Source organism: Empidonax traillii, unplaced genomic scaffold (genome assembly GCF_003031625.1).
Source record: "Empidonax traillii isolate 1590-97213 ecotype Southwest subspecies unplaced genomic scaffold, ASM303162v1 scaffold1437:size147607, whole genome shotgun sequence".
Taxonomy (NCBI): domain Eukaryota; kingdom Metazoa; phylum Chordata; class Aves; order Passeriformes; family Tyrannidae; genus Empidonax; species Empidonax traillii.
This window is the reverse complement of record NW_020956630.1, coordinates 68,310-94,959: the sequence shown is the minus strand read 5'-3', so window position 1 is coordinate 94,959 and position 26,650 is coordinate 68,310. Positions and strand designations below refer to the sequence as shown.

The window sequence follows — 26,650 nt, the reverse complement described above, 5'->3', positions numbered from 1 at the left end:
CCATTGTTGTCACCTTGGCCTATGGGATCCGGGGGCCTGGGGGGCACCGGGGGGGGCGGGGGGCTGTGCTGCCCCCCCTTTCCCCCGCACTCAGCCCCCACCAGCCCAGCACCCACCGCACTGAGGTGGGCACTGCCAGGGACCACTGGCCTGGGGGCCTGTCCCCCCCAGGGGTACCTGGGGTGTCACCCCTGTCCCTGGGGTTGCCCCATCCCCCCTGAAGCCCCCCTGAGTGCCCCCCCATGCCTCCCCAGGTGCATTTCCTGCGCCAGGGCTGCGGGGACGACAAGATCTGCCAGAGCAATCTCCAGCTGCACTTCCAGTTCTGCGCCCGCCGTGGCGACAGCGAATTCCTGCCCCTGCCCAGGTTGGGGGGCTGGGGGGCAGTGCCCACCCTGGGGGGGATGGAGGGTGCGGGGGGCATGGGGATGTGGGACATGGATGGTCCTGGGGGTGTGGGATGGTCCCAGAGGTGTGGGACAGTGGCTGTGCCCTGCAGGGCCGATGATGGCACTGCCATCTTCGCCATGAGCGACCAGAAGGACGTGGCCCTGGAGGTCCTGGTGACCAACGAGCCGTCAGACCCGATGGAGCCGCAGCGGGATGGGGACGACGCCCACCAGGCCCAGCTCACGGCCACCCTCCCCCCGGAGCTGCCCTACGCGGCCCTGCGGCCCGATGAGGGCGGGGGGCTTGGGGTGAGAGGATGTGGGGTGGGAAGGGGGGTGGGGGTGCAGCGGGCCAGGGGTACCCACAGGGGGAGTCTCAGTCCTGTGCCCCCCAGGACAAGCCCGTGCTGTGCCTCGCCAACCAGAACGGCTCCCAGGTGGAGTGTGAGCTGGGGAACCCCCTGAAACGTGGAGCACAGGTGGGTGCAGCCCTCTCCCCAGTCCCTCGCCCCCCCTGCCCCCCAGCCTGGCTCCAGCGCTCCCCCCTGTGCCCCCCTGTGCCCCAGGTGCGGTTCTTCCTCATCCTCGGCACCTCGGGAATAACCATCCACACCTCGGACCTGGCAGTGGAGCTCGCGCTTTCCACGTGAGTGGTGGGAGGGGGTGGTGGGGGAGACCCCCGGGGTTGAGGGTCAAGACCCCCGGGGGGCCTGTGCTGGAGCCCTGGAGGGTTTGGAGACCAGAGATCTGGAGTGTCTGGGGGCTGGAGAACCCAGGGATTTAGGGGATGCAGGCCCCAGGATTTGGGTTGAAGCCCTGGGGGGTTTGGGGGTTGGGGGGGTTCAGCCCCACATGCTGGGCTCTGGGCACGGCACGGGGAGAGTTTGGGTGCTGCCTCCTCTGACCCTTCTCCCCCTCCCCAGGATCAGCGAACAGCCAGGGCTGGAGCCAGTGGTCGCTCGTGCCCGGGTAGTCCTCGAGCTACCCCTCTCCGTGACAGGGTAAGTGGGGGTCGGGCCCACCCCAGAACCCCTCCCAGACCCTCTCCGGGACTCCTCTGACCGCTGTCTGTGCCCCCCCAGAGTGGCCGTGCCCCCCCGGCTGTTTTTCGGGGGGGAGGTGCGGGGGGAGAGCGCCGTGCGCAGGGAGAGCCAGGTGGGCAGCCCTGTCAGCTTCGAGGTCACGGTGAGTCCCCCCCCCCGGGACCCCCGTGGGAGAGCTGGGAGTGGGGTGGGGGGTGTTTGTGGTCTGGGGGGATTCATGCAGGGGCATTTATGAGGTGAGGGGTGTTTTGGGGTCTGGGGGGTCCATGTGAGTGGCATTGACAGGGTGAGGGGTGTTTGTGGCATGGGTGGCACTCATGGGGTGGGGGTCTCATGCCTCCTCCAGGTGTCCCACAGGGGACAGGCGCTGAAGACTCTGGGCTCTGCCTTCCTCAACTTGCACTGGCCCCTTGAGCTGCCCAACGGGAAGTGGCTCCTGTACCCCCTGAGCCTGGAACTGGGCACACCCCCCGTGCCCTGCAGCCCCTCTGTCAACCCCCTGCGCCTCACCCTGGTACAGCCACGGGGGCTGGGGAGGGCTGGGGGGGTTTGGGATTGCCTGGGGGGTGCCTGTACGCCTGGGGGGTGCCCAAGGGGGTGCCCAGGAGTAGCCAAGGGGTGCTCAGCAGCGTCCTGGGGGGTGTCTGGGGATACCCAGGTATGTTCGAGGGTCCCTGCTGCCCCCGCTCTTACTCCCCCCCAGGAGCCTCTGGGACAAGGTGACCCCCCCCACACGCCCCCACCGCGGTCCTGGTGGGTCCCGGCACCCTCAGAGAGGAGGAGGAACGTGACACTGGTGAGTGGGGGGACACTCGCTCTGGGGGGCCCTGCTCAGGGGGAGTCCTGCTTTGGGGGGGCCTGTTCAAGGAAGGGTACTCTGGGGATGCCTCTCCTGGAGTGCCCCTATTCCAGCATGCAGTCCTGGGATCCCCCCACCCTGGAGTACCCGCATTTCTGGGGCCCCCCGGATTCCTGGAGTCCTGTTTCAGGCTGCAGTGTGACACCCCCCATTCCCCCATTCCCGGGGTCTTCCCCCCATTCCCAATGTCCCGTCCCGAGGTGTCCCCTCCATCCCCCCAGGACTGTGCCCGGGGCACCGCCCGCTGCCGCCTGTTCCGGTGCCCGCTGCCCACCCTGGAGCGCTCGGAGCTGCGGGCACGGGGCCGCCTCTGGAATGGCACCTTCCTGGAGGTACCGGGGCTGCGGGGGGGCAGGGGGGTGGGGATTGGCGAGAAGGGGGCTCAGCCCGGCTTGGTTCACCCGTTTCCCCCAGGAATTCCTGGATGTCTCCTCGCTGGAGCTGATTGTTCGTGCCGAGGTTTCTATCACCTCCCCCAGCAAGAACCTGGTGCTCAAGGATGCGGCCACGCAGGTCTGACTCCTGCCCCAAACTCTCCCCACCAAGTCCCCCGAGTTCCCCAGACTCCTCTGACCCCCCCCCTACCCCCCAGATGTCGGTGTCCATCCACCTGGACCCAGGGGTGGCTGTGGCGGGGGTCCCATGGTGGGTGGTCCCACTGGCGGTGCTGGTTGGGATCCTTGTCCTGGCCCTGCTGGTCCTCGGGCTCTGGAAGGTGAGGAATGGACCCCCCCCAACCCCCCTGACCCCTGGTGACCCATCCCCCCGTCCCCTGACCTGTCCCCCAACGGCCCAGGTGGGGTTTTTCCGCCGTGCCCGCCGTGCCCCCCCGGCGGTGCCCCAGTACCATGCGGTGCGGATCCCGCGGGAGCAGCGGCGGCACCTCCTCGAGGGCAGGACGGGCACGATCCAGAGGCAGGAATGGGCCGCCAGCCCCGCTGAGCCCCTGGACGGACGAAGGACCCCCAGCTCTGCATAGACCCCCCACTGTGAAATGGGGGGTGGGCACGGGGGGCACAGACACAGGGTAGGGCATATGGAACATGGGATATGGGACACGGACACAGGATACGGGATGTGGGACACAGACAAAGACATGGGATAAGGGACATGGGTACGGGATATGGACATGGGACATTGGACATGGATATGGAACATGGGATGTGGACATGGAACTTGGGATATGGACATAGGACACAGACATGGAACACAGATTACGGAACACGGGATATGGGACATGGGACATGAAACATGGGACACAGACAGGGGACATGGGACATGGGACATGAGATTGTCTGCCCTGGCTGTGCTCTGGGGATGGTGGCAGGAACAGGGGACACGGACATGGACACAGAGTCTGGGACACGGAACCTGGGATGTAGGCCACGGAATATGGAACACAGGACATGGATTTCCCGCCCTGGCCGTGCCCTGGGAAGGTCCCAGCAAGGCACTGGCTGTGCTGGAGCTCCTGGGAATGTTCGTCATGGGATTGGGTCATCGGGCCCATGGGGCACTTCGGTCCCACAGGGTCAGTTTGGTCCCAGGGGTTACTTCAGCCCCACATGGAGGGTTTGGCCTCACACCAGGGTCTTCACCCCAGGGCTCAGCTCAGCCCCACAGCAATGTTCACCTCAATAAAAGGTGCTGTCTCCCCATAGGGCCTGAGTCCTTCACAGCCTGGGGACGGTCATGGTGGGGGGTGAGGGTGGGGGGCTCTGAACCCCTGAAACTGCCCCTGGTTCATTGGGGGACTGAGGGGAGCCCCTAAAACAGCCCTTAAACTGGCCCCTGAGTTATTGGGGGGTTGGTGCGAACCCCTAAAACAGCCCCTGGCTCATCAGGGGCTGTAAGAACCCCTAAAAATGGCCCTTAAGTTGGCCCCTGGCTCACTGGGGGCTCATGTGGTTCCTGGCTCAGACACAAGAGCCAGTGGATATTCCAGCAGCCAAACTACACAGGTTTACTAATTAGGTCGAATAAATTTGATCGGATCGATCGGGAAGTTCCAGGACCCCGTGACAGGCGGGGCCGCGAAACCCCTCTGATGAGTGAGGGCGCCCGCCATGATAAGTGGAGGTCGTGGGTGCCGTGAGGCCATGACGGTAGCCGCCATGATGGCTGCGGGCAGCCGCCATGATGGCTGCGGGCGGCCGCCATGATGGCTGCAGGCAGCCGCCATGATGGCTGCGGGCGGCCGCCATGATGGCTGCGGGCAGCCGCCATGATAAGTGTGGTTGTGGTGCCACTATGATGGGAACGGCAGCTTCAACCGCCAGAACAAGCTATGTCTGCCGGGATAAGGGGGCATGTCCCGTTCGCAGCCCCGTGAATTGGACCCGGTGGCCTCCGGCCTGCCGTCCGGCTCAGAACGCAGCAGGAGCGGCTTTGCCCTTAGTCAAGATGGCGTCACGCCACAAAGGAAAAGGAGGAACTTCTAACAAGGCGGCGGCCTCCGCGGCTTCAGTGACGTCAGTGGGCTTCCTGAAGGGAAGTGGCCATGGCGGCCCGCGGATGCCGGGGCTGGTAAGGCCTGAGGGGGAGTGGGGGGTCCGGAGAGGTTGGGGAGGTCTGTGAGGGGTTCTGGGGGGTACACGTGGCTGGGGTTGGCGGGAGGGGCATGGGGCCCGGGCCGAGTCCCCCCCGGGCGGCGGGTTGTGCCCTATTCCCCCCCCCGTGGTGTCACACCCTGTCCTCTCATGGCCCCCACCCCCCAATCTGCCCCTCGCGGTGTGGCAGAACCCCTCTCCACCCCAGGGGTGTGACAGCCCCGGGCGGAGGCACTGGGTGACCCACCTACCTGCTGTGTCCCCTCCAGAGACCCCCAGCAACCCCCCCAGGACACCCCATGGCCACGAGTCGCTCGGAGGACGAGGAGTCCCTGGGGGGAACCAAAAGGGGCCCGCCCCCCCCCCCGGGGACTGTCCCCAAACGCCGCAGCTCCTCCAGGTACGGAGGTACTGGGGGTGGGCTGGGGGAGTCTTGGTAGGGGTCGGGGGCGCTGAGAATGAACCACAACGAGGGGCAACTGGAGAGGTCCCCTGGGGACTGTCCCCAAATGCTGCAGCTCCTCCAGGTACGGGGGCCTTTGGGGGTCTTGGGGAGTCTGGGAGGGGTCTGGAGGTCTGAGAGTGAGCCGCAACGAGGGGACACTGGGGGTGATGTGACAGGGGGTGGGGGACATGGGGGGACACGGGGGCCCCAGGCAGGGTGTGGGCACAGGGGGGTCCGGTGCCATGTCTGTGCCCCTCTGTGGCCCCCCGGCAGGTTCATCAAGAGGAAGAAGTTCGACGACGAGCTGGTTGAGAGCAGCCTGGCCAAGTCCTCAAGCCGCGCCAAGGGGGGCCCGGAGCCCCCACCCCGGCCCGGCCCTGACCCCCCTCCGGGGGACAGGAGGAAGGTCAGGGCTGGGCAGGGACTGGGAACAGCACAGGGACATTGGGGACACCCTGAGGCCAATGGGGGAGTCCCAGGGCAGGTGTTCTGGGGACCATCCTGGGGTCACTGGGGCCATCCAGGTTCATTCAGGAGCCATTGGGGAGCCCCCAGAGACCCCTATGCCCCCCGCCATGACCCCCAGCCTGGGAACCCCTCCACCTGCAGGGCTGCTGGGGACATCCTGAAGTCACTGGGGACATCCCGGCAGCCTGGGGACCCCCAGAGACCCCTCTAAACCCGTATACCCTCCCCACCAGGTGTCGAGGGCGGTGCCCCCCCCTGCGGCCCCCGGGCCCCCCCCCGGGCTGCCCAAGAGGCTCAAGAAGAGCAAACAAAGCCCAGCAGTGCCGCGGGATCTGGGACGGTGGAAACCTGCTGACGACCTGCTGCTCATCAATGCCGTGCTGCAGGTGGGCTGGGGGGGCTCAAGGGACCCCCTGCACCTGGGGGGGTTTGGGGACACCCCCCAGGCCTCCCCCCTGATCTGAGGGTGTTCCCAGACCAACGACCTCACCTCAGTTCACCTGGGAGTGAAGTTCAGCTGCCGGTTCACCCTGAGGGAGATCCAGGAGCGCTGGTACGCGCTACTCTACGACCCCGTCATCTGCAAGTGAGGGAGGACCAGGGGTCCTGGGGGGCTCTAGGGGGTTAGGGGGTTATGGGGTGGTCCCTGCTCCCTGAGGGAGGTTCAGGAGCGCTGCTCTATGACCCCGTCATCTGCAAGTGAGAGGGGCTCAGGGGTCCTTGGGGGCTTGGGAGGTCTCAGGTGTCCCCAGAGGAACCAGGATGTCCCCAGGGAGTGGTTTCAGGTGTCCCTGGAGGGCATCTCAGCCCTCCCTGGAGGTCTGGGCAGTCCTTGGGGCATCTCACCTGTCCTTGGCGGGGTCTCGTATCTGGGCTGTCCTTGGGGGCCTCTGGGGAATCTCCCCCACCCTGGGGTTCCCTGGGGGTCTCACCCCCAGGTCCCCCAGACTGGCCTGCCAGGCCATGCGGTCGCTGCACCCCGAGGCCGTGGCTGCCGTGCAGAGCAAGGTCCTGTTCAGCAAAGCTGAGGAGCAGCTGCTCACCAGGGTCCCCTCGGTGAGTGGCCCCAAATGTGTCCCCAAATGTCCCCTGACACCCTCAGCTGCTCATCAGGGTGGGATTGGTGACAGTGGGGGGTTCCCAACTGTCCCTTTGTGGACTTTCCTGTTGTGTTCCCTCACATCCCTCCCTGTCCCCTTGGGTTTCTACATCTCCCCTCTTGTCCCAAAGTGTCCTCCCATGCCCCCCTCATATTCTCTGTCCTCCCCAGACTCCCCAGCCATCCCTGGAGACCTTCCAGGACCTGCTGCTCCGACACCCCGAGGTGTTTTACCCTTCAAGGACCCCCAAGGCCCTGCAGCTGCACTGGCAGCTCCTGCGCCAGTACCACCTGCTGCAGGACCAGACAGGTGAGGGGGGCCTGGGAGGGCTTGAGGGGGTCCTGGGAAGTACCTGAGGGGCACTGGGGGGTCACCAGCCCCTCACCCCCCCTTCTCACCCCCCAGTGCAGCCCCTGCCCAAGGGGGACCAAGTGCTGAACTTCTCGGATGCCGAGGAGATGGTGGATGACGGGAAACTCAGGTAGGGGGGCTTGGGGATGTTTGGGGCGGCGTTGGGGGAGCAGGAGGGGATAGGAGGTCAAGAGAGGGGCTGGGAGACGAAGGGAAGGGTTTTTTGTGGGGGCAGGGAGGACCAGGGAGCTCAGGTGAAGTTTGGGAGGGCTCAAGGGAGAGTTTGGGGGGACTGGGGGGTGAAGGGAAGGTTTGGGGGGCACAGGGAGCTCAAGGGAGGGTTCGGGAGGACTGAGGGAGGGTTGAGGGAGCTGAGGGCTGTTTAGGGGGGCTGGGAGGCAGACAGGTCGCCCCCTGGGGGGTTCAGGGTGTCCCAGGGAGCCCCAATGATATTTTTGGGAGGTCTGGGGTCCCAGGGGGCATCACACCATCCCACCCCCCCCTTCTCCTGCGCAGGGACGTGCGGGACGAGGTGCTGGAGCATGGTGAGTGTCTCCCACCCTCCTGAGCCTCCCTAAACCCCCAGGATCCCTGGGGGAGGGGTCAGGTAGCCCCTGGCCCCCCAGGACCCCCTTTGCCCCCCCCCAGAACTGACCGTGGCGGATCGGCGGCAGAAACGGGAGATCCGGCAGCTGGAGCAGGAGCTGCACAAGTGGCAGGTGCTGGTGGATTCCATCACAGGTGGGGTGTCCCAACTGTCCCCCCATGTCCCTCTGTCCCCCCCCATGTCCCTGTGTGTCCCTGATGTCCCTCTGTCCCCCCGTGTCTCTGTGTCCCACTGACTTCCAGTGTCCCTCTGTTCCTCTGTGTCTGTGTGTCCCTCCCTGACCCCCTGTCCCCCCATTTCAGGGATGAGCTCCCCAGATTTCGACAGCCAGACCCTGGCGGTGCTGCGGGGGCGGATGGTGCGGTACCTGATGCGCTCCCGAGAGGTAAAACACCCCCAAACCACTCCCAGTACCTCATGCACTCCCAGGAGGTGGATCCGGAGCTGGGACACCCCAAAATATCCCCACCTCCCCAAAATCCTCCCAAAGACACCCCTCAACCCCCCCAGATCACCCTGGGCAGGGCCACCAAGGACAACCAGATCGATGTGGACCTGGCGCTGGAGGGCCCGGCCTGGAAGATCTCCCGCAAACAAGGTGGGGCTGGGGGGGCTTTAGGGGAGTTGGGGGCGCTCTGGGGGGGGTCAGGGGGCTGTTTCCCCCCCTTTCCTAACTGGGTTTACCTGCCAGGTGTTCCCAAGCCCAAACTCCCCACCCCCCAAACCTGGGGCCCCCACAAGGGGGAGGTTCCTCTGCTCAGGCTCTGGGGGCCATTTGCAGCCCCCTCCTGCCCCCTCTGGACCCCCCCAACCCTGGGGTCCTCCTCCAGCCCCAAGGACCCTCTCAGGATCAGGGACCCCCTTGACAGAAACCCCCCCCGAGAGCCCCCCTCCGTTCTCCCCTCTTGGGGGTCAGGCTCTTCTTTGGGGGCCGTTCCTGGCCTCCTCCTGCCCCCACATCCCCTTTCCCCTGGATCTTCCTGAATCCTCTGAATCCCTGGAATCCCCCCCAGGGGTGATCAAGCTGAAGAACAACGGAGATTTCTTCATCGCCAACGAGGGCCGGCGCCCCATTTACATCGACGGCCGCCCCGTCCTAGGGGGCAACAAGTGGAAGCTCAACAACAACTCTGTGGTCGAGGTGGGGCAGGGGGGTCCCGGGGAGTCCCGGGGGTCCTGGGGGGTCCCAGGGGTCCCACCAAGCCCCACTTTGTCTCCCCAGATCGCCAGCCTGCGCTTCGTCTTCCTTATCAACCAGGATCTCATTGCCCTCATCAAGGCCGAGGCAGCCAAGCTGGCCCAGCAGTGAGGGGGGTGAGGGGGGTTTGGGGTCCCCAGGGGTCCGAGTTTGGCAGTGGGTGGGGTTGGGACTCCCCTGTGCCCGCCCCCTCCATCCCGAACTGCTTCCAATAAAGTCCTTGATACCCCTGGGGAGGGGCCACTTGAGGCACCCCAGGAGCTAACTGCACCCCCTCCAAAGATATTGGGGTCCCCTCCCACTTTACCTGGCCCAGGTGAGCTGGGGGGGACACACACAGACACCCCCCCAAACCCCCATCCTTGAATTCCTCCCCCCTCCCAAAAAACCACCATTTTTAAAGCTCAACAGTTCATTCATTTAATTTGTTCTGAAGTTTTAATTAATTCAAGAAAAAAAAAAACCAAAAAATCAAACTTGGAAAAAAAACATGGAAAAAGTGTGTGTGTGGTGGGGAGCAACGTTGGGGACCCCTCCCAGCCCTTCCCCGTGTGGATTTACTGTCCCTGTTCCCAGGAATGTCTGGGATTTGCTCCTGGGTGTTGCTGTGATGGGGATTAGAGGGGGGGGGCAGGAACTGGCATGGGAATGAAGGAAATTCCCTAAAGAAAATCTAGGGAAAAACCCCAAATGTGCAGCTGAGGGGACCCCCCGAATCCCAGCGGACACAGAGAGGACCCCCCTAGTCACAGAGGGGACACCCCAGATCCCACAGGGAACATTCCAGAGCCTGGGGGGACACAGAGGTGACACCTCAGATCCCAGAGGGTCTCAGGGGACATCCCAGATTTGGGGGAGACAGAGGGGACTCCCCAGTTCCCAGAGGAGAACATTCCAGATCCTGGGGGGGGTCAGAGCCCCCTCCTCCTTCCCCACTCCTCCTCGCTTCCAGCGCGAGGGATTTTTGGGATGGAGAGGAAGGAAAAAGGGAGGTGGAAGGGATGATAGCACTGGGGGGTCCTGGACCCCCAAATCCCAGTGGGACAACACGGAACAGACCAGGATGGGGGAGAGAAAGGGGGGAAAAAGGGGGAAAAAAGGGGAAAAATGGCACAGAACGGGAATTGTAAACGTGGCTGGGACCCCCCCCCGGCGGGATCCCGGAGTTTTCCTCAGGAATTCGCTCTCTCAGTACGGCTCCTGCGGGGTCTCCGTGGGGGGAGCCCCCCTCGGGGGGCTGAGGGGGGGCCCGGGGTTGGGGGCTCACGGGGGCCAGGCTGGGTCCCGCTGTTGGGGGGCCCAGGGGGGCCATTGTGCCGCGGGGTCGGGGCTCGGGGTCCTGCTCCCGCCCTCCGGATCCGCTGGGAAGGCTGGGAATGGAGGGGGAGGTAAGAACAGGGACCCACCCCCAAAACCCCCTCTCCTGGACCCCCAAATCCCACTCTGGGAACACCCAAATCCTGGACCCCCCTAAAACAGCCCCCTCCCCTGAACCCCAAATCCATGGGGTCAATCTATCCAGGGAACCCTCCAGACCCTCCCCGGACAGGGTGTGGGACCCCCAGAACCCCCCATCCCCTCTCCAGACCCACCTCTCGGGGGGGCCGGGGCCGGTCCCCCACTGTGACCCCCAGAGCCCCCTCCAGGGGTCCCAGGGGTTTCCCGGCCGTGCTGGGGGTGGGGGAGGCACTAGGGAGGCCCAGGGGGGCCCCGGGGGGGCCGGAGCTGCAGCGGGAACGGCTGGAATAGCTGGTCTTGGGGTGGGACACTGAAACAGAGACAGCAGGGGAGGGGTCAGAGGGGCTGGGATCACGGGGACACTGGACAGGATACTCTGGGGAGCAGATGGGTCTCAGGTGAGTGAGCCCAGCACGGGGGTCCCAGGAGCCCCCAGCCCCACCTTGGCCGAAGCAGGTGATGCTCCTCTTGAGCCCCTCCAAGTCGCAGGTGAACCTGCCGGCCCTGGCCAGCTCCTCGTCGTACTTGCGCTCGCTCACAAAGTGCTGCAAAAGCAGGGAAAAAGGGGGAGGATTTGGGCTGGGAATGGGAACAGGAAGATCCTCCTGGTTCTGTTCTGGACAGGGGAGACCCTCCTGGTTCAGCTCAGGACAAGAGGGGTTTCAGGGAATTTAGGGAATGCAGAACTTTCCCCAGGTGTTGGGGTGAAATCAGGATTTTACAAAACCATTTTAAATTCTGTTTGGAATCCAAACGTGTTTGGAATCCAAGGTGCCCCCCCAGGGCCCACCTTGATGTCAGCCCTGAGCTCCAGCAGCTGCTCCTCCGACATCTGCGCAGCCCCTTCCGTGAGTTTCCGCAAGGCCTCTGCCCTCCTCTGCCTCCCCACCAGGATCTCCACTGGAAAACAGCCCTGGATCAGGGAAAAACCATCCCTCTGACCCCCCAGACCCTCCCTGGGATAATTCCAGCTCCAAACAGGCACCAAACCAGAGGTGGAAGCTCCAGGAGGGACGCTGGGAGCAGCTCTGTCCCTCTGCCGCCTCTGGAATTTGGATCTTTTTCATAAGATTTGTCCCATGTACTTTTGGGGAAATCCCACCATCCCCCATATCTTGAGAGGTGGGATATAGGAGAAACCGTGAAGGGAATGTCATGGAATTTTCTGGAATAGTTTAGGTTGGAAGGGACCCTAAAAGTGAGCAGAAAAGCTGTTTCCATCCTCAGGACTCTCAGGATTTCGGGAATTTCCACCCTCTGGGGAGGTGTGATGGAGTCTTGAGGTGTTTGGGAATGATGGAAACAGGAGGGAAATCCTGTAAAACCCCTCCAGGAACAGTCCCTTACTTGCTTCTGCCTTCACTTTGTCCATCTCGGCCAGCAAAGCCACCTCTCGGTCCATGAGGCTGTGGAAAACAGGGAAAAGATTTAGTGCTGGAGAGGGCAGGGAAAGGCTCCGGGAGGAGGATCCAGCCGGGACACACCGGCAGGTGGAGCTGGAACCGCGGGAAGTGCCCGGAGAGCCCCGGATTGGGCTGGAATAGGAAGGGGAGAGGGGAGAGAGGGAGGAATTGGGGAGCAGAAGAAATTGGGGAACAGGAACTGGGACAAGGAAGAGGTGGGAGCAGGAACTGGGAGCAGAGAGCTGGGGGCGAAGTTGGGGGCAGGAGGATGAACTGGGGAGTAGGAACTGTGAGCCCCACAGGGCACCTGGAGCCCCACAGGGCCCTAACCCTAACCCTTTGGGACACGCAGGGGACACTCAAGGGACACCTGAGCAGGGCACAGCCCCAGAGCCCCCTCAGGTCACCCTGAGCCCACCTCTGTAACCTCATATCCCTCAGGTGAGCCAGGGATTTCTCAGGTGAGGCACAGCCCCCCAGGTAAGGCGCAACCATCTCAGAGCCCCCCGGATCAGCACATCTCTCTGCTCCCACTCCAGAGCCTTTCCCACCCATTCCCTCAGGTACCAACAAACCCCGAAGGAATCCCAGTCCCCCCAGTCTGGCTTTGTGCAGGAACTGGCTCCCAGACAGACCCCGGCCCCCCTAAGCCCTCTCTACCCCCATTCCTGGTTCCCACTGCTCCAGGTGAGTCAAGAATTCAAATCCAGCCCTTTAATTGGGTTCATTTCCCTTTTCATTCCTGACTACAAAAGCCCAAACCCTCCTGTCCCTGCTCCCCGCTCAGAGCCACCAGGGGACAGCGGGGTCAGCCCTTCATCCCTCACCTTTTTGAGGGAAAAGCATTGGAAATGGGCAGAATGTTTAATTTAGTCCCTGTCTGAGGCACTGAAATACCAACCCCCCTTCCCTGGGAGGGAGGGGGATCAATCTCCACAATTCCCTGGAACAGCAGCTCTGACATTTGGCTGCTTCTGGTGATTTATGGCTCCCTCCTCCTGCCTTTTTCCAGGGCAGGGAAGGGGCAGTGTCGGGAATGAGGCTTCTCCCTGCTCCCAGAAATTCCCAGAGTGGCCACACCTGGATCTGCAGCACCCATAGGTGCCCCAGTGCCCCCTGGAAAGGGCAGGAATTCGGGGAGCTGGGGGAGGAGGGGGGAATGTGGTCTTATTAATTAATTCCTAGCCATTCCCAGCCTTAATTAATTAATCCTGTTCCCAGGATTATTCCCTGTTAGCCAGGAATAAAAACCAGGATTAATCCCAGTTAACGGAGAGAAGGATGTTTTCCAGACCTGGGAGAAGGTTTTTACATGTGAAATTTGTGTGGAGAGGTTAAAAAATCCTTAAACCCTCACTCTAATAATACAGAATTTTGGTAATAATACAGTCAATATTTTACAATATAGATAATAACACAGTACAGACAATTATAAGGTATATTATCAAAAGTATAATATATTCTGTGTATTATATATAATAATGTATGTCAATATATATAATTATATAATATAGACAATATAGCTGGAAAAAGGCTCAAATTCCCTCTGGGAATTCTCCAAGCTCAGCCCAAAGACCCCAAAACCCCCTGGGCACCTTAAACCCAAACCCTCAGGGAAGTTCCAGACTCATTTATTCCCATTTTTGAATGATTTTCAGCTGATTTTAAGCCTGGAAAAAAACCCAAACACTTCCTTCAGGGAAGTACTTCCCAGTGGGAATGTTGCAGGAGCACAAGGACAAGGCCACAATGAGCAGCCAAAACTGGCTAAAAGGCTTTAAATTCTTGGTTTTAATAATTTAAAACTGTCAGGTTTTTGACACAAACAGCTTTTGACACCAAGAGCTGCTGAAATCCTGGGATGTGGGAGCAGAATTTCAGCTCCTTGTCAACCCAAGGCAGGGTTTTATGGATATTTTCTTGTTTAATGGATATTTTCTTCCCCCAAACCCAATATTTGTACAGTTTCTCAGGGCTGGGTTCAATCAGCTGCTCCAAACATCATCCCCAGCACAAACCCAGCCCCAATTAAACCCCAGCACTAATTACACACGGGGGGCATAGTTTAAACCTGGATTAAAATGCGGAAACAAGACTTTCCATGTGTTTTTAGACCTCCCTGGTGACATCAAAGCTTGTCCAGTCCCATGCCCTGCTGTGGGCAGGGACACCTCCCACTATCCCAGGGGATCCAACCTGGCCTGGGACACTCCCAGGGATGGGAAATCTTCCGGAAAAGCCACCCCAAAATTCCATCTAAATCTCCCCTTTTCCAGACAGAAGCCCCTCACCCCTTGTCTTTGTCCCTTTCCAGCTCCTGGAGCCCCCAGGGAAGGAAAATGCCTTTTAAACATGATTCCAACACAAACTGTTCCATGATCCCATGCAAATAAAGAGGAAGAGCTGCTCAATAATTCAGGGAAAACCATGGAACCATGGAATGTTTTGGGCTGGGAAGGACGTTCGAGCCCATCTGGTTCCATGGGCAGCGACACCTCCCACCATCCTGGGACTCTCCCAGCGGGTGGTGTAGCCAAAACCCCCCGGGACAACCAAATCCAGCCATCCCAGGAGCAGGATCCACACTCAGATTCCCACCCACCTGCTCTGGAGCTCAGCAAAGACCTGCTTCATCTTCCTGATGGACGTGTCCATCTCCTCCTTGAGCAGGGCCCGGTAGCGCGCCAGGGACACGGAGCAGCGCTGCAGGTCCTTCACCGACTTCTCGATGTTCGACCCTGGAACGGGAGGGAATGGGCAATTCCAGCCCTGGATCCTTCCTGCTGGCATGGGAAGGGGTGTTCCAAAAATATGGCAGGGATCAAATGCAGCCCTGAGCTGGGTTTAGGCTGGAGATGATCAAAGCCCAGGCTGCTGCAAAGCCCAGCACAAGGGAGACCAACTGTTTGTTTGAGGAAGGGAACTTCATGGAATTATGGAACAGTTTGGGACCTTGGAACAGGAGGGACCTTGAAGCTCATCCAGTTCCACCTCCACTGGGACATCTCCCATTATCCCAGGTGGCTCCAACCTGGCCTGAGACACTGCCAGGGATGGGAAATCCATGATTTCTCTGGGATTGAATGTCTGGACTCTCCAAGGGATGAAAATCCTCCCACCAGGAGGTGACAGGACCCATTTTTTCAGGTCCTGGGGGCAGAGTTTGGCTCCTGCCAAGTGAAATTATGGCTCTTGTTCCACCATTCCCTGAACTCCGCCCCCGATCCCCCCCAGCACAACCTCCCCGGTCACTGGGGGGTCTCCAGGTCCCTCCTGTCCCTCCCTGTTATTGTCACATCTCAGATTTGGACAAAACACCCCAAAAAGGTGGGGGGGAACACCCTCCAGGGCTGTCACTTGTTGTCACTCGTTGTCACAGCCTCAGCCTGACCCTTCACAGGTTCTCAGGAACAGCCCCGGGGTGTGATAGGATGTGGGGGGGAAGGGATGAGCTCTCCCTGCTCCAGAGAAAGTGCTGGAATTTCTGCTGTGCTGGGTGGAGGAGGAGAAAGAACCTGGACTATGGGAGGTGCCTCTGTCCAGGGCAGGGGGTAGTACTGGATCATCTTTAATGCCCCTCCCAACCCAGACCATTCCACGAATCCATAGGTTTATGGTTTTCCCTCAATTATCCAAGGCTTGAGCAGCTTTTCCTGTATTTTTATGGATATCTGACATATTTTACAGATTGAGGAGTTCCCCTCCCAGTCTGGCATAACCAAGCCCAGCTCCCAAGGCCTCTCCTCCTCCAGGACCTGCTCCAAACCCTCCGATCCCTCCGCATTCCCGAGGTTTTGTGTCCTTACCCATTTTCCTGCCAGGGGGTGACACTGGAGCCTCTTCCCGGGGGTCGGGGAGGGAGGTGGGCAGAGCCCTGGGGGGGGAAATAGGGAGCCTTGGGGGTTCCGGGTCAGACAGTCCATTCCTTAGGCTCGGCTCTGCTGGGGAAAGGCAAACTCTGAGCCCAAAAAATCCAGCTAAAATCAGGATTTGGGATCCAAAACCAAGGAAAAGCCCTCCCAGAAAATCAAGGCTGTGCTGAAAAAACACCTGGAGAAATTGGGACTTAGGACCCAAAAACATCCCCCAAAAAACCCACCAGAAAATCAGGATTTAGGCCCAAACCCAAGGAAAGGCCCCTAAAATGCCCTTCAGCCCCTCCCCACTGTTCCCATTCCCAGTTTTCCAGCACTGACCATCCACTTCCCTGCCATCCATTGACATCCCATCCAGGCCCTCGCTCAGGGAATCCACGGATTCTGTGTCCTGGGCGCAGCCGTTCACGTGGAATCCATTCATTCCCCCTTTCTCCCAGTTTCCCGGGGTCTCCTCTCCGGGGGAAACTGGTTTTCCAGGGCCTGGGAGGGCAGGGCTGGAGCCACTGGGAAGTTTGGGTTTGGGTTTCTTCTTTTTGTTCTGGGAATTTTGGGGGGAAAAAAAAACATGTTAGCTGTGATTCCTGAAGGGAATTTTGGCTGGAAAATTCCACAGGAATGCCATGGAAAATCATAGGAATCTCATGGGAAATCTCATGAGAATCCCAAAATAAAACAGGGAATTTCTGTGCCAGGTCCCCACAAGGTGCAGCTCAAATTCCCCTTGGGATTCCCTTTCCCACCATTCTCAACTGGATCCCCCAAATTCCAAAGGTTGTAGGGAATATTTAAGCAGTGGTACCTTTTTTTTGCCTGTCACAGTCCATTCCTTCAGCACCTCACTGGCATTCCCTGTAAAGGAAAACAGGGATGAGAGGTGGGAAAAGGAGCATTCTAGGTCCTTCCCAGACACTTGGAGGTGCTTCCACATCTGGAAAACCAAGTTTCAAATCTCCTGGTTGATGGAATTAAAGGAGGGGTTTGAGCTGGGCTTTGGGAATTCCCAGTTGAGATGTTGCCTCCTTGGGATACAGGGGAAAAATCCCACTCTTGGGGGGGGGGGAAAGTCCCATTTTCCGGGGGAAAAATCCCCGTTTCTGAGGAAAAAAAATCTCCCAAAATCTCTGCCATTTCACTGGTTTGGGCATCAAATCCCTGTCCACAAAGATGGGATGAACCTTCCACACCCCAAATTCCATCCCAAATTCCAGAATTCCCACCTTCCATGAAGGCCTGGACTGTTTTATCCACACAGTTGTCAAAGTGCTGCAGGACCAAGACAATCTCGTTGTTGCTCCTGTTGGGAACAATCGCTCGGACAGCTCCAATCTGGGGGGAAAAACATGGAAAAGTGGCTGGAATTTGGGCTGTGGGAGATGATTTGTCCAGAATAAAGATTCCAAAGGCTCCTTTACCTTTTCCTTCATGTTCTCAAAGGTCCCTCCCTGGGCCATCACAGTGTTGGATTGAACATCAAAGATAAATCCCGAAGGATCTGTGGGAAAAGGAGAGGAAAAGTCCTAAATAACTGTGCCAAGGAGAACGTGGACCCCCAAATCCCACTAATCCCAAAATCCCAGCACCTGAGCATTGTCCAAATCCTCCATGACTGCTGGAATATGGAAAGTCCAGCTCCAGGCCCTGCTCAGGACTCTCCCTAATTCCCAAAATCCCAACTTTTCAGAGCCTTTCCATGAGCTCTGGCAGGTTTGGAGCCTCCTCCTTCCCTGGGGAGCAGTTCCAGGGTCCCACCAACCCCTGGGGGTTGGATTTATCCCGAAATCCAGCCTAAACCCTCCCCTGTCACAGCTCCAGCCGTTCCCTGGGATCCTCCAGAGCAGAGACTGGGATGAACAATGACCATTCCCACCCCTCATTCCCACATCAAACCTCCCCCTGATCCCAGCAGCAAAGAGTTAAGGAGCCTCTGGAGCAGCCCTTGGATACCAATTTCCTCCTCCTGGAGACACCAGTGGCATCCAGACTGATAAATGGGAATGAAGATCCAGCAGTTTGTGTTCCAGGAGCTCCCAGGGAATGTTTGGATGCTCCAAGAGACCCATAAACGGAGACGAGCCATCACTGACATCCAAAAGGTCACATAAATCTGCACATCCCCAGCCATTCCCAGGGGGATTTCCTGCCAGGCAGGTCTAATTCCAGGTTTTAAGAAGGAAAATGGATGTTGCTGTGGTTTTCTGGGATAAAGTATGGTGGTTTAGGGCTCAGGAAGGGCCTTGGAGGGGACCAAAACAGGACCTGGGGGTTTGGAATGATCCCATTTGGCACCACCACCCCCTTTCCAGGGAGTCATGGAATTATTAAGGCTGGAAAAGTCCCCTCAGACACCAAATCCCATTGTTTGAGGGGGCTCTTCCAACCTCCATAATTCCAGGACTCCCCAGAGATTCCATGACACCTGTTCCCTCCTGAGATCTGAATCACCAGTTCCCACCATTTCTGTCCCAGTAAACCACACCCAGATCCCTTTTCCTTGGCAAGTCCCCACGATTTGAGGCATCACACCCCCCAGTTCTCCTGCAGAGCCCCTCCGGTGTCCCTGGCTGTGTCCCGGCCCTCGTGCTCCATCCCCACCGACACTCCTGATATCCCAGAGCTGCTGGTGCATCCCCTCCCCTCCTGTAAATAAGCGGGACGTGGGTTGGAGACGCCCCATTGACTCCCAGACATTGATGGAGCTTTTCCTCCCCCACAGCTCCAAACACAGTGACAGAACCCTGGGAATGATGGAAAGGTCAGCCCTGGATTCTGAGAGGATAAATCCCTCAAAGCCCCCTGGCTGGAGCCACATTCCCACCCCCGACACGTCACTCCCCATTCCAGCCCTTCATCTTCCAAAGAGCTCCAACCTCATCTCAGCAGGGGGAATTAACGATGTTTTCCCCCAAAACTTTCACAGTAGAACAGCCAGAGGATGCTGGGGAAGGAATCCCAGAATTCCAGGATCCCACGGATCCAGCCTGGCCCATCCCTCTGTCCCTTCCCACATCCCGCCCAACTCGGTGCCATCCTGAAGGTGCCTCCATCCCCTTGTCCAGACTGATCCCAAATCATCACCCAGGACATTAAAGAGGCTCCTGAGCCCTGGGAGGTGCCTATTCCCAGCTGGAAGTGCTGGGATTCCCAGGGCAGGGAGCTCCTTCTACATTCCCTCTCTGGCTGCTTTGCTCCGGCCCCAAATCCTCCCGGAGTTCAGACACTTCTCATGCAAAAATTATGCGCCTGAGCCAACCCCAAACCCGCTGGATATGGCCCTGAATGTGCTCCCAGGAATCCTTAATGGGATCTGCTGGCACCAGGGGCTCCCCGGGAAGGGACGGAATTTCAAACGCGGCCGCCAGGACTCAAGAGCTCAGAATTTGCATTTTTGTGGGAAGGGAAAGATCCTTCCTTGGGTTGGGAAAAGATTCTTCCCTGTGCCAGTAAAAGCTCCTTCCCCAGCTCAGGAAAAGCCAGATTTTCCCTCTGGCCAGAGCCTGAATTCCTTCAAAAGAACAACTTCCCAATGTTTTCCCTCAACTTCCCATCTTTTCCCTCAGTTTCCCCCTTGTTTTTCCCCTCCCAGACCCCTCAATTCCTTTGCCAGGTGGTACTTTCCCTCAGCACATGGAACCGACTCCATTCCTCAATTCCTTAAATGATTCCAAGGGCTCAAACTCCAACACAACCATTGAAAACCACTCCCAAATGATCCCATATCCCAATTTTCAGGACTAATTCCCTGGATCCAGCTCAGGGCTCCTCAGGTCGGCAGCAATTCTGTGACAAAGCCTCTGGAAATAACCACTTTATGCATAGAGAACAAAAGCTCTTCCAGGAGGGAAAGGACGAGAATTGTCAACTCAGGAGCCTTAAATTATTAATTAGTCGGTGCAAATACAGAGAAAATGTGACCTCCCGACACACAAACACCCTCTGGAATTAATATTCCACATAAAGAATCCCCTGGAATCAGCTCTGAGGTGGCAGAGAAAGGTGGGTTTGGAGGGAGAAAACTGCTCCTGGTGCCACATCCAAGGAAAAAAAGGCTTGGAGAGGGTTCATTTGAGGTGTTTTTCCAAGAGGGAAATGTTTTTCCAAGGCCTGAGCCTTCCCACCCCAAATCTAGGCTCATTCCTTGATTGGACTCCTAGGAGGGGGCTCCCATGAGCCACTCCAAGGAGGAATCCTGTCTTAAAATCCCAAATTCTGTGGAAAACACAACCAAATCTGGGGAGAATTAATCCATAAGGAACCAAAGCACTCCCTAAATCCAGGCCCAGCAATGGGATTTCACCACTGGGATCCCGAAAAAACCCACAAAGTCCAGCTCTGCCACTTCCCAGCTGTTATTTTTTCCCTCAATATCCCCATTTTTTCCTGCTCTTTTCACTCCTGCTGCCTGTGGAAAGGCTGAGATATTCCCATTAGAGCCTGGAAGTCACAGCTGTCCGAGCGGGGAGTTGAAATGCTCCTAAAAATGTCACTGAGCCCAGAAGGTCCTGGGATGTCACCGAGACAGTGACAAGGAGCTGTCAGAGGGGCCCCAGAGGCTCCCCAGGGAACAGGGCAGGAACGAGGCCTTTTCCCAATTAAAAAACTTGGGAATCACCAGCACTGGGCCGGGTGGAAAAGGGGAGGTTTGATCCTGTCACGTCTTACCTTTTGTGTTCTGCTTTTTAGACATTTCCAGCCCCAAATTCAGCGACAAAAAGGGGGGAAATAATGGGAATTCTGAGAGGTTTTGGGGACTGGGGAGGAAAATTCCCAGTCCAGGGGCCTGGAGTTGTTGGGAGTGTAGGGACAGGCAGAGCAGCTCCTTCCTGGAGGAGGTTCTGTCCCAGCTCCAAGTGGAATTTCTGGAAGAGAAAAGGTGGAACAAAAATAAGGGATGAGAGGAGGGAATTGCTGGGTTGTGAGACAAAGTGTTCCCAGGGGTTTCCAGGGGTTTTTAAGGAGTTGGGATTTGAAAGGGATAAAAGAGCCCAGCAGGGAAAAAACCAGCTAAAAATAGATATAAATTTCTATTTATTACATAGGTTTAATTTATGTGTTATTAATGATATTAAATATTGGAAATATTACAAATAATGCTATAAAATATTGCCTATAATCACTATTATTTATACACTTCAATTTATATATTATAGAATTTAATATACGGTAATTGCATGCAATATTATATATCATGTTTATAATATAAATGTAATAATTTATAATACATAAATCTTTATAACTTCAACAGCATATAAAGTAAATTCCATATCAAATAACCTCCATATATTATAATATATTCTATTATAATTATATAATAAATATATTATAATTAAATATATATAATTTCATATAGCTTTTGTTAATATAGATTTATAGCACAGAAATTATTCAACTATGAATTTTATAACACAGAAATTTTATACCCTAAATTTTATAGCACATAATTTGTAAATAAAATAAATTTTATATATTTTTAACATTATTTTGTATAGTTTAAAAAATATTATATTTACATGTCATAGATATTTTTGATATGAATTTTATATAATGTCTATTCTACGTTATACAGATTTTATTCAATATAATCTATATTTTGTATAATATACTTTTTGCTTAATATAAACACATAAATTATACTCAACATAAATTTTATGTAATATGAACTTTATTCCATTATAAATTATCCATAACATATCCATAAAGCCCCAAATCCCTTTGGATTTGCTTCAGTTCAACTCTTGAATTTAAAGCCATTTTAAACCCCTGACAGTGAGTGAAAAAAAATCTAGATTTGAACTAAAACAATAAAAACTGCCACAAATCCCAACATTTCGGGATCAGATCCCACCCAGGGACAACCCAAACTCCTGGATTTCAGGATTGATTCCCCCAGGAAAGGCAAAATCCTGCCACCAGCACCCAAAGACCCCCAAATTTAACTCCTTCTTCCTGCTTCTTTCAAGGTGCACAACCCACCCTCCAAGGTGAGAATTCCAGGGGAGGATTTTCTTTGGGGAAAAAAAAAAAAGCAGGATAAGGGTTAAACAAAGACCAGGATCCAAAGGTGAGGGAACAATAGATCCGGCTCTGGGATAAACCTCCCGACGGAGCAGGGGGAAAGCTCCCAAAATTCCCATTTTCTATGCAAAACAGATCCCAAAATTCTCATTTTCCTCTGGAAAACAGAGGGATCTCGAGGCACAAAATATTTGGGATATTGGGAGAGTCTGTCCCTGGCAGGAAAAGGGGCAGGAATGACCTGACAGCTGCAGGATTAATTAACTCCTGGATCAGGATTGTTTTTAAGGATTAAAAAGTGCCAGGGAATTTTTTTTAAGCATTGACAAGTCCCAGGAATTTTTTTTTAAGGATTCACAAGTCTCAGGAATGCTTCAGGAACAGGGACAGGGTTTGAATTTAAAACCAGTCTTTTCCACTCCAGACTTTCCTTCCAAGCTCCCAAACTTATTCCTGAGGAGTGAATCCCAATGATTGAAATCCCAGATGAAATCAACCCTCCTGTCGGTACCAAAAAAGAAAAAAAAAAAAAAAAAAAAAAAAAAAAAAAAAAAAAAAAAAAAAAAAAAAAAAAAAAAAAAACCAAACAACCAAAACAAAACAGGAAAAGGAATTTTTTACCTGGAAAGAGTCCCAAAAGGAACGGATTAAACTCCTGCCTTCAGCTTTTCCCAATTAAAACTCCTTCATCCCTTAAAAGCAAGTCTGAAATTGGGAATTTCAGGGGGATCCGAGGGATTCCAGCCCAGTTTCACTTCCCTGCTTTGCTCTGTGGCCACGACCAGGAAATGCTGTGCCAGGAAAACCTTCGGATTCCAGATAAAGCCGGAGCTTAGGAAAGGCTGGAGCTCCCACCCCGACCTCTGATCCCGGCTTTAGAACCCTTTGGAAGGGCTTTGAACCTAAAGCCAGGTTTAAAATGCAGCAATTCAGGAAAACCAAGCCTAAAATCCCCTTTATAATCTTATTTTTGGGAATAAAAATGGTGGGAATGCCTGGGAATGAGGGGTTTGGAGCACCTTGGGAGTGCTTTAATTCCCTGGGGTTTAATTCGTGGAACAAAGGGATGTTTCAAAAGTGCCTCTGCAGGGACATCCCAGGAGCAAATCAGGCCAAAAACATCTCGAAGTTCATAAAAAAGCTGGAAAAAATATGAGTCGTCCGTGGAATTTTTGGAGAAAGTTCAAAAATCCCCCCCAAAAATCCCACCTGAGCAGCCAAAAAATAGAGTTTTGTGCAGTTTAAAGGAGGAAAATCAACAGAAATTTAGAGGGGTAGAACAAATGAGGGTTTGGAAAAGGGAATTTTAAGGAGAAAATGCAATATTGGGAATGGGAATGAAAGCACAGGGATGGGTAAAATGGGATCAAATGGCTAATTCTTGATAATTAATTAATATTAATTAATATTTCGCATGATAAAGCTCCTGGAACACAGCAGATCCCTGGAATTCCTAACCAGCTTTAGGTGGGAATTTTCAACATAAAGGGCCGAAAAAAACCCACTAAATCCAAGTGGGAATTCAGTGGGAAAAGAGGAATTAACATGGTGGGGAGGGGGGTTTACAGAGACACAGGAAAGCCCCAAAACTGCCCCAAAAATCCGTATTTCAAACAAATAGTGTTTTTTTAAGGGAATTTATGTGGACCAAAACAACCCAAATCTGGCTGGAACAACCAAATTCCTGCAGGAAACTTCCCCAAATCCCATGGAAATGCAGAGGAGTGTTACAGGGGACTGTTATCAGAAGGAAAACAGTTAAAAATCTCAGTCAGTAAGTTAAAAAACCCCCCCAATTCTCAAGCTCCCAGTTCCAGAGCTGGTTTTGCTCCATCCAGACTGATTATTCAAGGAAAATTTGGGTGGAAAAGTGAGAAAAGGGAGAAATTTGTCTGGGTTTTTATGGGGTTCAGGGAGATTCATCTGAAAGAATTGGAGTTTGAAAGAATTAAACAAAAATTGGGGGTTTTGGGGGTGTTTTGGGCTCCTAGAAAGGACCGTGTGGATCACTGGCTCTGGAATTATGGAGCCTAATATTCCAGCTTATTTCCATCTTGGGGATCATCCCTGAGTACACAGAAATCGGCATTTTCTAATTATTTTCCAATAAAAATCCAATTTCCAACACTCTGGAGGGCCCAGGTGGGCCCTGACCCCCTGTGGAGCACAAGGAATTAAATCCTGACTAAAAAATGGGATAAGACACTAAAATCCAGGGATTTCTCACAAAAAAACCCACCTCAGAGTCCTCCCAAAGAGCTAGAAAAAAACACAAATTGTCTGTGAAGTTTCTGGGGAAGCTCAAAAATCCCCCCCCAAAATTTCCACCTGAACAGCCAAAAAAAGAGAGTTTTATTCAGTTTAAAGGGGGACAATAAACAGGAATTAAGTGGGAAGGGGGGAATAAGCACACCCAGGGCTGGGATGAGGGTTTGAAAAAGGAAATTCTGGACAGGAAATAAAATGCATAAATATATAAAATATATTATAGATTTATATAAATAACACTTAAATAAAATACACAAAGATTTAAAACTCCAACAGCCCAAATTTCTGTGCTGTGGTGGGAAGGTTTTTCATGTTTAGAACTCCCAGCTCCAGTTTTATCCCAAATTCTGCTGAATTCCTGGGAAATTTAAACCCTATACTTTGGGATCTTTTTCTCCCCCAAAGTATGTGAAGTTCAAATCCCTTCTTTTCACACACCCCTTGGTGGGTTCTGACCCAAAAGCAAGCATTTTAGCCCCAAAACAGCCACAGAATGCATCAATCCAGGGATTTTATCACAAAGGAAGGAAGGAGCAGCACCAGCCTCCCTGGAATTGCAGGGGTTTCCCCCCCCCAAAAAAAAGGGATAATCAGGTTTTTTCCCCCAAAAAAATCAGGATACTCAGTTTTCATAAGCCTTTTAAACACAAGGAAAGGCCGATTCCAGTGGCTTTTCCCATCCCAAAGGTGCTCCTGGAATACCAAACCCCATCTCGGGATTTAAAAGGAATAATTCCTTAATGTTCCTCCTGGGGCCTGGGAGGGGGGGAAGTGGAAGGTGGGAGATAATGAGGTGTCTGTATTCCAGGGAAATCCACGCGTTTATTGTCTGGAGTTATTCCAGGCACGGCTAGGAATGAGGAATTATCCCACATCCATCTTTTATGAGGTAACCGGGACACGTTTTCCTGCTTCAAAGGGGTAAAACTGTGGAGTTCGGGGGGTAAAATATTCCTGAATGAGAAGTGGAAGGAGAGGGAAAAAGGGGAAATAAGGGAGAAGGGAAAAAAGGAGAGGAAAAAAGGAAAGGAAAAGGAAGGGAAAAGAGGGTGAGGGAAAAGAAGGAAAAAAGAAAAGGGAAAGAAGGGAAAGAAAGAGGGAAAGACCTCAAACTCTCCAGACTCTCCACCTGCAACTTTTGAGGGGAAAAAACCTCAACATCTTCCAAAAGAAACATTTTTATGCTGAAAAGATCTCCAGGATCACGGAATCCAAGGAAAAACCTCCCAGGGAAGATGTGGCAGCCAGAGCTTTCCTGTGGGAGCATCCAGTGGGAAACAGCCCAGAACGAGGAAAAAATGATCCTAAAACCCTCAAAATCCCAAAATATCTGGTGGGATGCTGAGGTCAAGTGCTTGGGAAATTGGAAGGGAATTTTCAGGCCATTTTTCCTGGTTTTCCAAGTTTTCCTCCAATCCCAAGCTGGAGCTGAAGCTCCTGGGACCCCTCAAATCTCACCCTCAGGAACCCCAGAGGGGGGACAATGACACCAGAAAGCACCTCAGGGACAATTCCCACATCCTAATTAGAATCTTCCCCCTTCTCCACATGGAATTAAATCCCATGTTTCTCTTTCCATCCCTCTGGAATATGTGTTTCCACAGGGAATGAGCCACAACTTCCCTGAAACAGCTCTCTCAACAACGGGCTGGGACAGGAACAGCACCCATGGGGGTGGGGAAAGTGGGAATTAGACTCTGGAAAAGTGGGATTTAAGCTCTAGAAAAGTGGGAATCAGGCTCTGGAAAAGACTCTCCATATCCTGCTGCCTGGATGTCCCATGGAGAAATCCCTGAGCGGATGGGAAGGGTGAGAATCTGTGCCAAACCCAGGGACTTCGAAGGGGTCTGGGGTGAACATCATCATCATTTTGCACCGCGTTAACTGTTGGGAATAACGACCAAAGGAAGGGAAAACCCCAATCCCTGGGGATTTGGGAGCCACTTCACAACCCCAAAATTCCTGTCACCTCCTTGGGCTGGCAAAGCTCCTCAGCCTCCTCAAATCCTCACTAAGTCCCTAAGACCTCCCATAAGTTCCCTCCACCCCCCTCACAAGTCCCCTCACACCCTCTCCAAATCCTCACAAGTCCCCTCACCCACCCCCATGACTGGACCCCTCAGACCCCCCATAAGGTCCCTCAGCCCCCCAACCCCACACGAAGCCCCCTCTGACTACCCCAAACCTTCGCAAGGCGCTTCTGACTCCTTCAGACACCCCCAACTCATCAAGAGACCCCTCAGCCCCCCCAAGTCCTCACAAGGCCCCTCAGCCTCCCCAAAGAGACCATCAGTTCCCCCTCACTCCCTCACGAGATCCCCTCGGCCCGGCCCCAATCGCGTCTCCCCCGCCCCCTCCCGCCCTCCGGGTTGGTCCCAGGGGTGTCTGCGGGGTGTCTCGGAGGGTATCCCGCACTCACCGGGGGGTCCCGGGGGTCCTTTTTTTCTCCCCCTTTCTCCTCCTCCCGCGATCGCTCCGCGCGGGGGCCACGGCTCGGCAGAGCCCCCTCCTCGCGACAGCCAATCAGCGCGCGGCCCTCTCCCGGCCGACCAATCACTGCGCACCGGGGGGAAGAGCTCCACCAATGACAGCGGGGGAAGGCCCCTTTAGTCCCGCCTCCCA

At 55.2% G+C, this 26,650-nt stretch overlaps 4 protein-coding genes across 12 annotated transcripts in view; 3 read left to right on the top strand and 1 right to left on the bottom strand.

Annotated features, from left to right (window-relative positions):
* Positions 1-1,082, top strand: part of INPP1 (inositol polyphosphate-1-phosphatase) — a 23,407-nt gene extending 22,325 nt beyond the window's left edge. For both annotated transcript variants that reach the window (XM_027907304.1, XM_027907305.1), the window contains exon 7: positions 1,067-1,082. The gene's annotated coding sequence lies outside the window, so the exon portion shown is untranslated. The remainder of the gene's footprint in view (positions 1-1,066) is intronic.
* ITGA7 (integrin subunit alpha 7) overlaps positions 1-3,664 on the top strand; it is a 9,347-nt gene extending 5,683 nt beyond the window's left edge. The window contains exons 14-26 of the mRNA XM_027907302.1: positions 255-367; positions 500-698; positions 785-868; positions 956-1,035; positions 1,313-1,390; positions 1,472-1,574; positions 1,779-1,946; positions 2,136-2,228; positions 2,513-2,623; positions 2,706-2,804; positions 2,884-3,006; positions 3,088-3,368; positions 3,505-3,664. Of these exons, the coding sequence (XP_027763103.1) occupies positions 255-367; positions 500-698; positions 785-868; positions 956-1,035; positions 1,313-1,390; positions 1,472-1,574; positions 1,779-1,946; positions 2,136-2,228; positions 2,513-2,623; positions 2,706-2,804; positions 2,884-3,006; positions 3,088-3,270 (1,434 nt within the window). The 3' untranslated portion in view covers positions 3,271-3,368; positions 3,505-3,664. The remainder of the gene's footprint in view (positions 1-254; positions 368-499; positions 699-784; positions 869-955; positions 1,036-1,312; positions 1,391-1,471; positions 1,575-1,778; positions 1,947-2,135; positions 2,229-2,512; positions 2,624-2,705; positions 2,805-2,883; positions 3,007-3,087; positions 3,369-3,504) is intronic.
* A 1,015-nt stretch (positions 3,665-4,679) lies between these two features.
* On the top strand, positions 4,680-9,426 carry MCRS1 (microspherule protein 1). 3 transcript variants are annotated; one of them, XM_027907313.1, is made up of 14 exons: positions 4,680-4,817; positions 5,110-5,240; positions 5,559-5,691; positions 5,987-6,139; positions 6,230-6,339; positions 6,701-6,809; positions 7,024-7,162; positions 7,259-7,334; positions 7,721-7,749; positions 7,853-7,945; positions 8,114-8,196; positions 8,322-8,409; positions 8,825-8,952; positions 9,034-9,426. In XM_027907313.1, the coding sequence occupies exons 1-14, from the start codon at positions 4,695-4,697 to the stop codon at positions 9,118-9,120; spliced, it is 1,482 nt and encodes a 493-aa protein (XP_027763114.1). In that variant the 5' UTR covers positions 4,680-4,694; the 3' UTR covers positions 9,121-9,426. The 3 variants fall into 3 exon arrangements, with proteins under 3 accessions (XP_027763114.1, XP_027763115.1, XP_027763116.1); XM_027907314.1 differs by lacking the exons at positions 4,680-4,817; positions 5,110-5,240; positions 5,559-5,691; positions 5,987-6,139 and having other exon boundaries at positions 6,241-6,306; XM_027907315.1 differs by lacking the exons at positions 4,680-4,817; positions 5,110-5,240; positions 5,559-5,691; positions 5,987-6,139; positions 6,230-6,339 and adding an exon at positions 6,437-6,452.
* Positions 9,427-9,485: 59 nt separating this feature from the next.
* Positions 9,486-26,616, bottom strand: SPATS2 (spermatogenesis associated serine rich 2). Of its 6 annotated transcripts, none has more exons than XR_003573873.1 (14): positions 22,382-22,899; positions 20,408-20,604; positions 17,161-17,240; positions 16,966-17,074; positions 16,548-16,597; positions 16,067-16,286; positions 15,677-15,811; positions 14,473-14,608; positions 11,815-11,873; positions 11,258-11,367; positions 10,910-11,012; positions 10,602-10,777; positions 9,823-10,379; positions 9,486-9,751 (listed from the first exon to the last, which is right to left on the bottom strand). XR_003573873.1 is itself a non-coding variant. In XM_027907318.1 (14 exons), the coding sequence occupies exons 3-14, from the start codon at positions 20,430-20,432 to the stop codon at positions 10,182-10,184; spliced, it is 1,401 nt and encodes a 466-aa protein (XP_027763119.1). In that variant the 5' UTR covers positions 20,433-20,604; positions 22,382-22,566; positions 26,448-26,616; the 3' UTR covers positions 9,486-10,181. The 6 variants fall into 6 exon arrangements, 5 of the variants coding, with proteins under 5 accessions (XP_027763119.1, XP_027763117.1, XP_027763120.1 ...); XM_027907318.1 differs by adding an exon at positions 26,448-26,616 and having other exon boundaries at positions 9,486-10,379; positions 22,382-22,566; XM_027907316.1 differs by lacking the exon at positions 22,382-22,899 and adding an exon at positions 26,448-26,616 and having other exon boundaries at positions 9,486-10,379.
* Between the last annotated feature and the right edge of the window lie 34 nt (positions 26,617-26,650).

Excerpts from the sequence above, each read along its gene's own strand:
- MCRS1 (XM_027907313.1), top strand. The coding sequence starts at position 4,695 with ATGGCGTCACGCCACAAAGGAAAAGGAGGAACTTCTAACAAGGCGGCG. Across the intron at positions 6,340-6,700 it reads TACGACCCCGTCATCTGCAA|ACTGGCCTGCCAGGCCATGC; the intron begins GTGAGGGAGGAC and ends CAGGTCCCCCAG. Across the intron at positions 7,163-7,258 it reads CCTGCTGCAGGACCAGACAG|TGCAGCCCCTGCCCAAGGGG; the intron begins GTGAGGGGGGCC and ends CTCACCCCCCAG.
- SPATS2 (XM_027907318.1), bottom strand. The coding sequence starts at position 20,432 with ATGTCTAAAAAGCAGAACACAAAAG. Across the intron at positions 17,075-17,160 it reads TTGAGAACATGAAGGAAAAG|ATTGGAGCTGTCCGAGCGAT; the intron begins GTAAAGGAGCCT and ends TTTTCCCCCCAG. Across the intron at positions 10,778-10,909 it reads CATCACCTGCTTCGGCCAAG|TGTCCCACCCCAAGACCAGC; the intron begins GTGGGGCTGGGG and ends TCTCTGTTTCAG.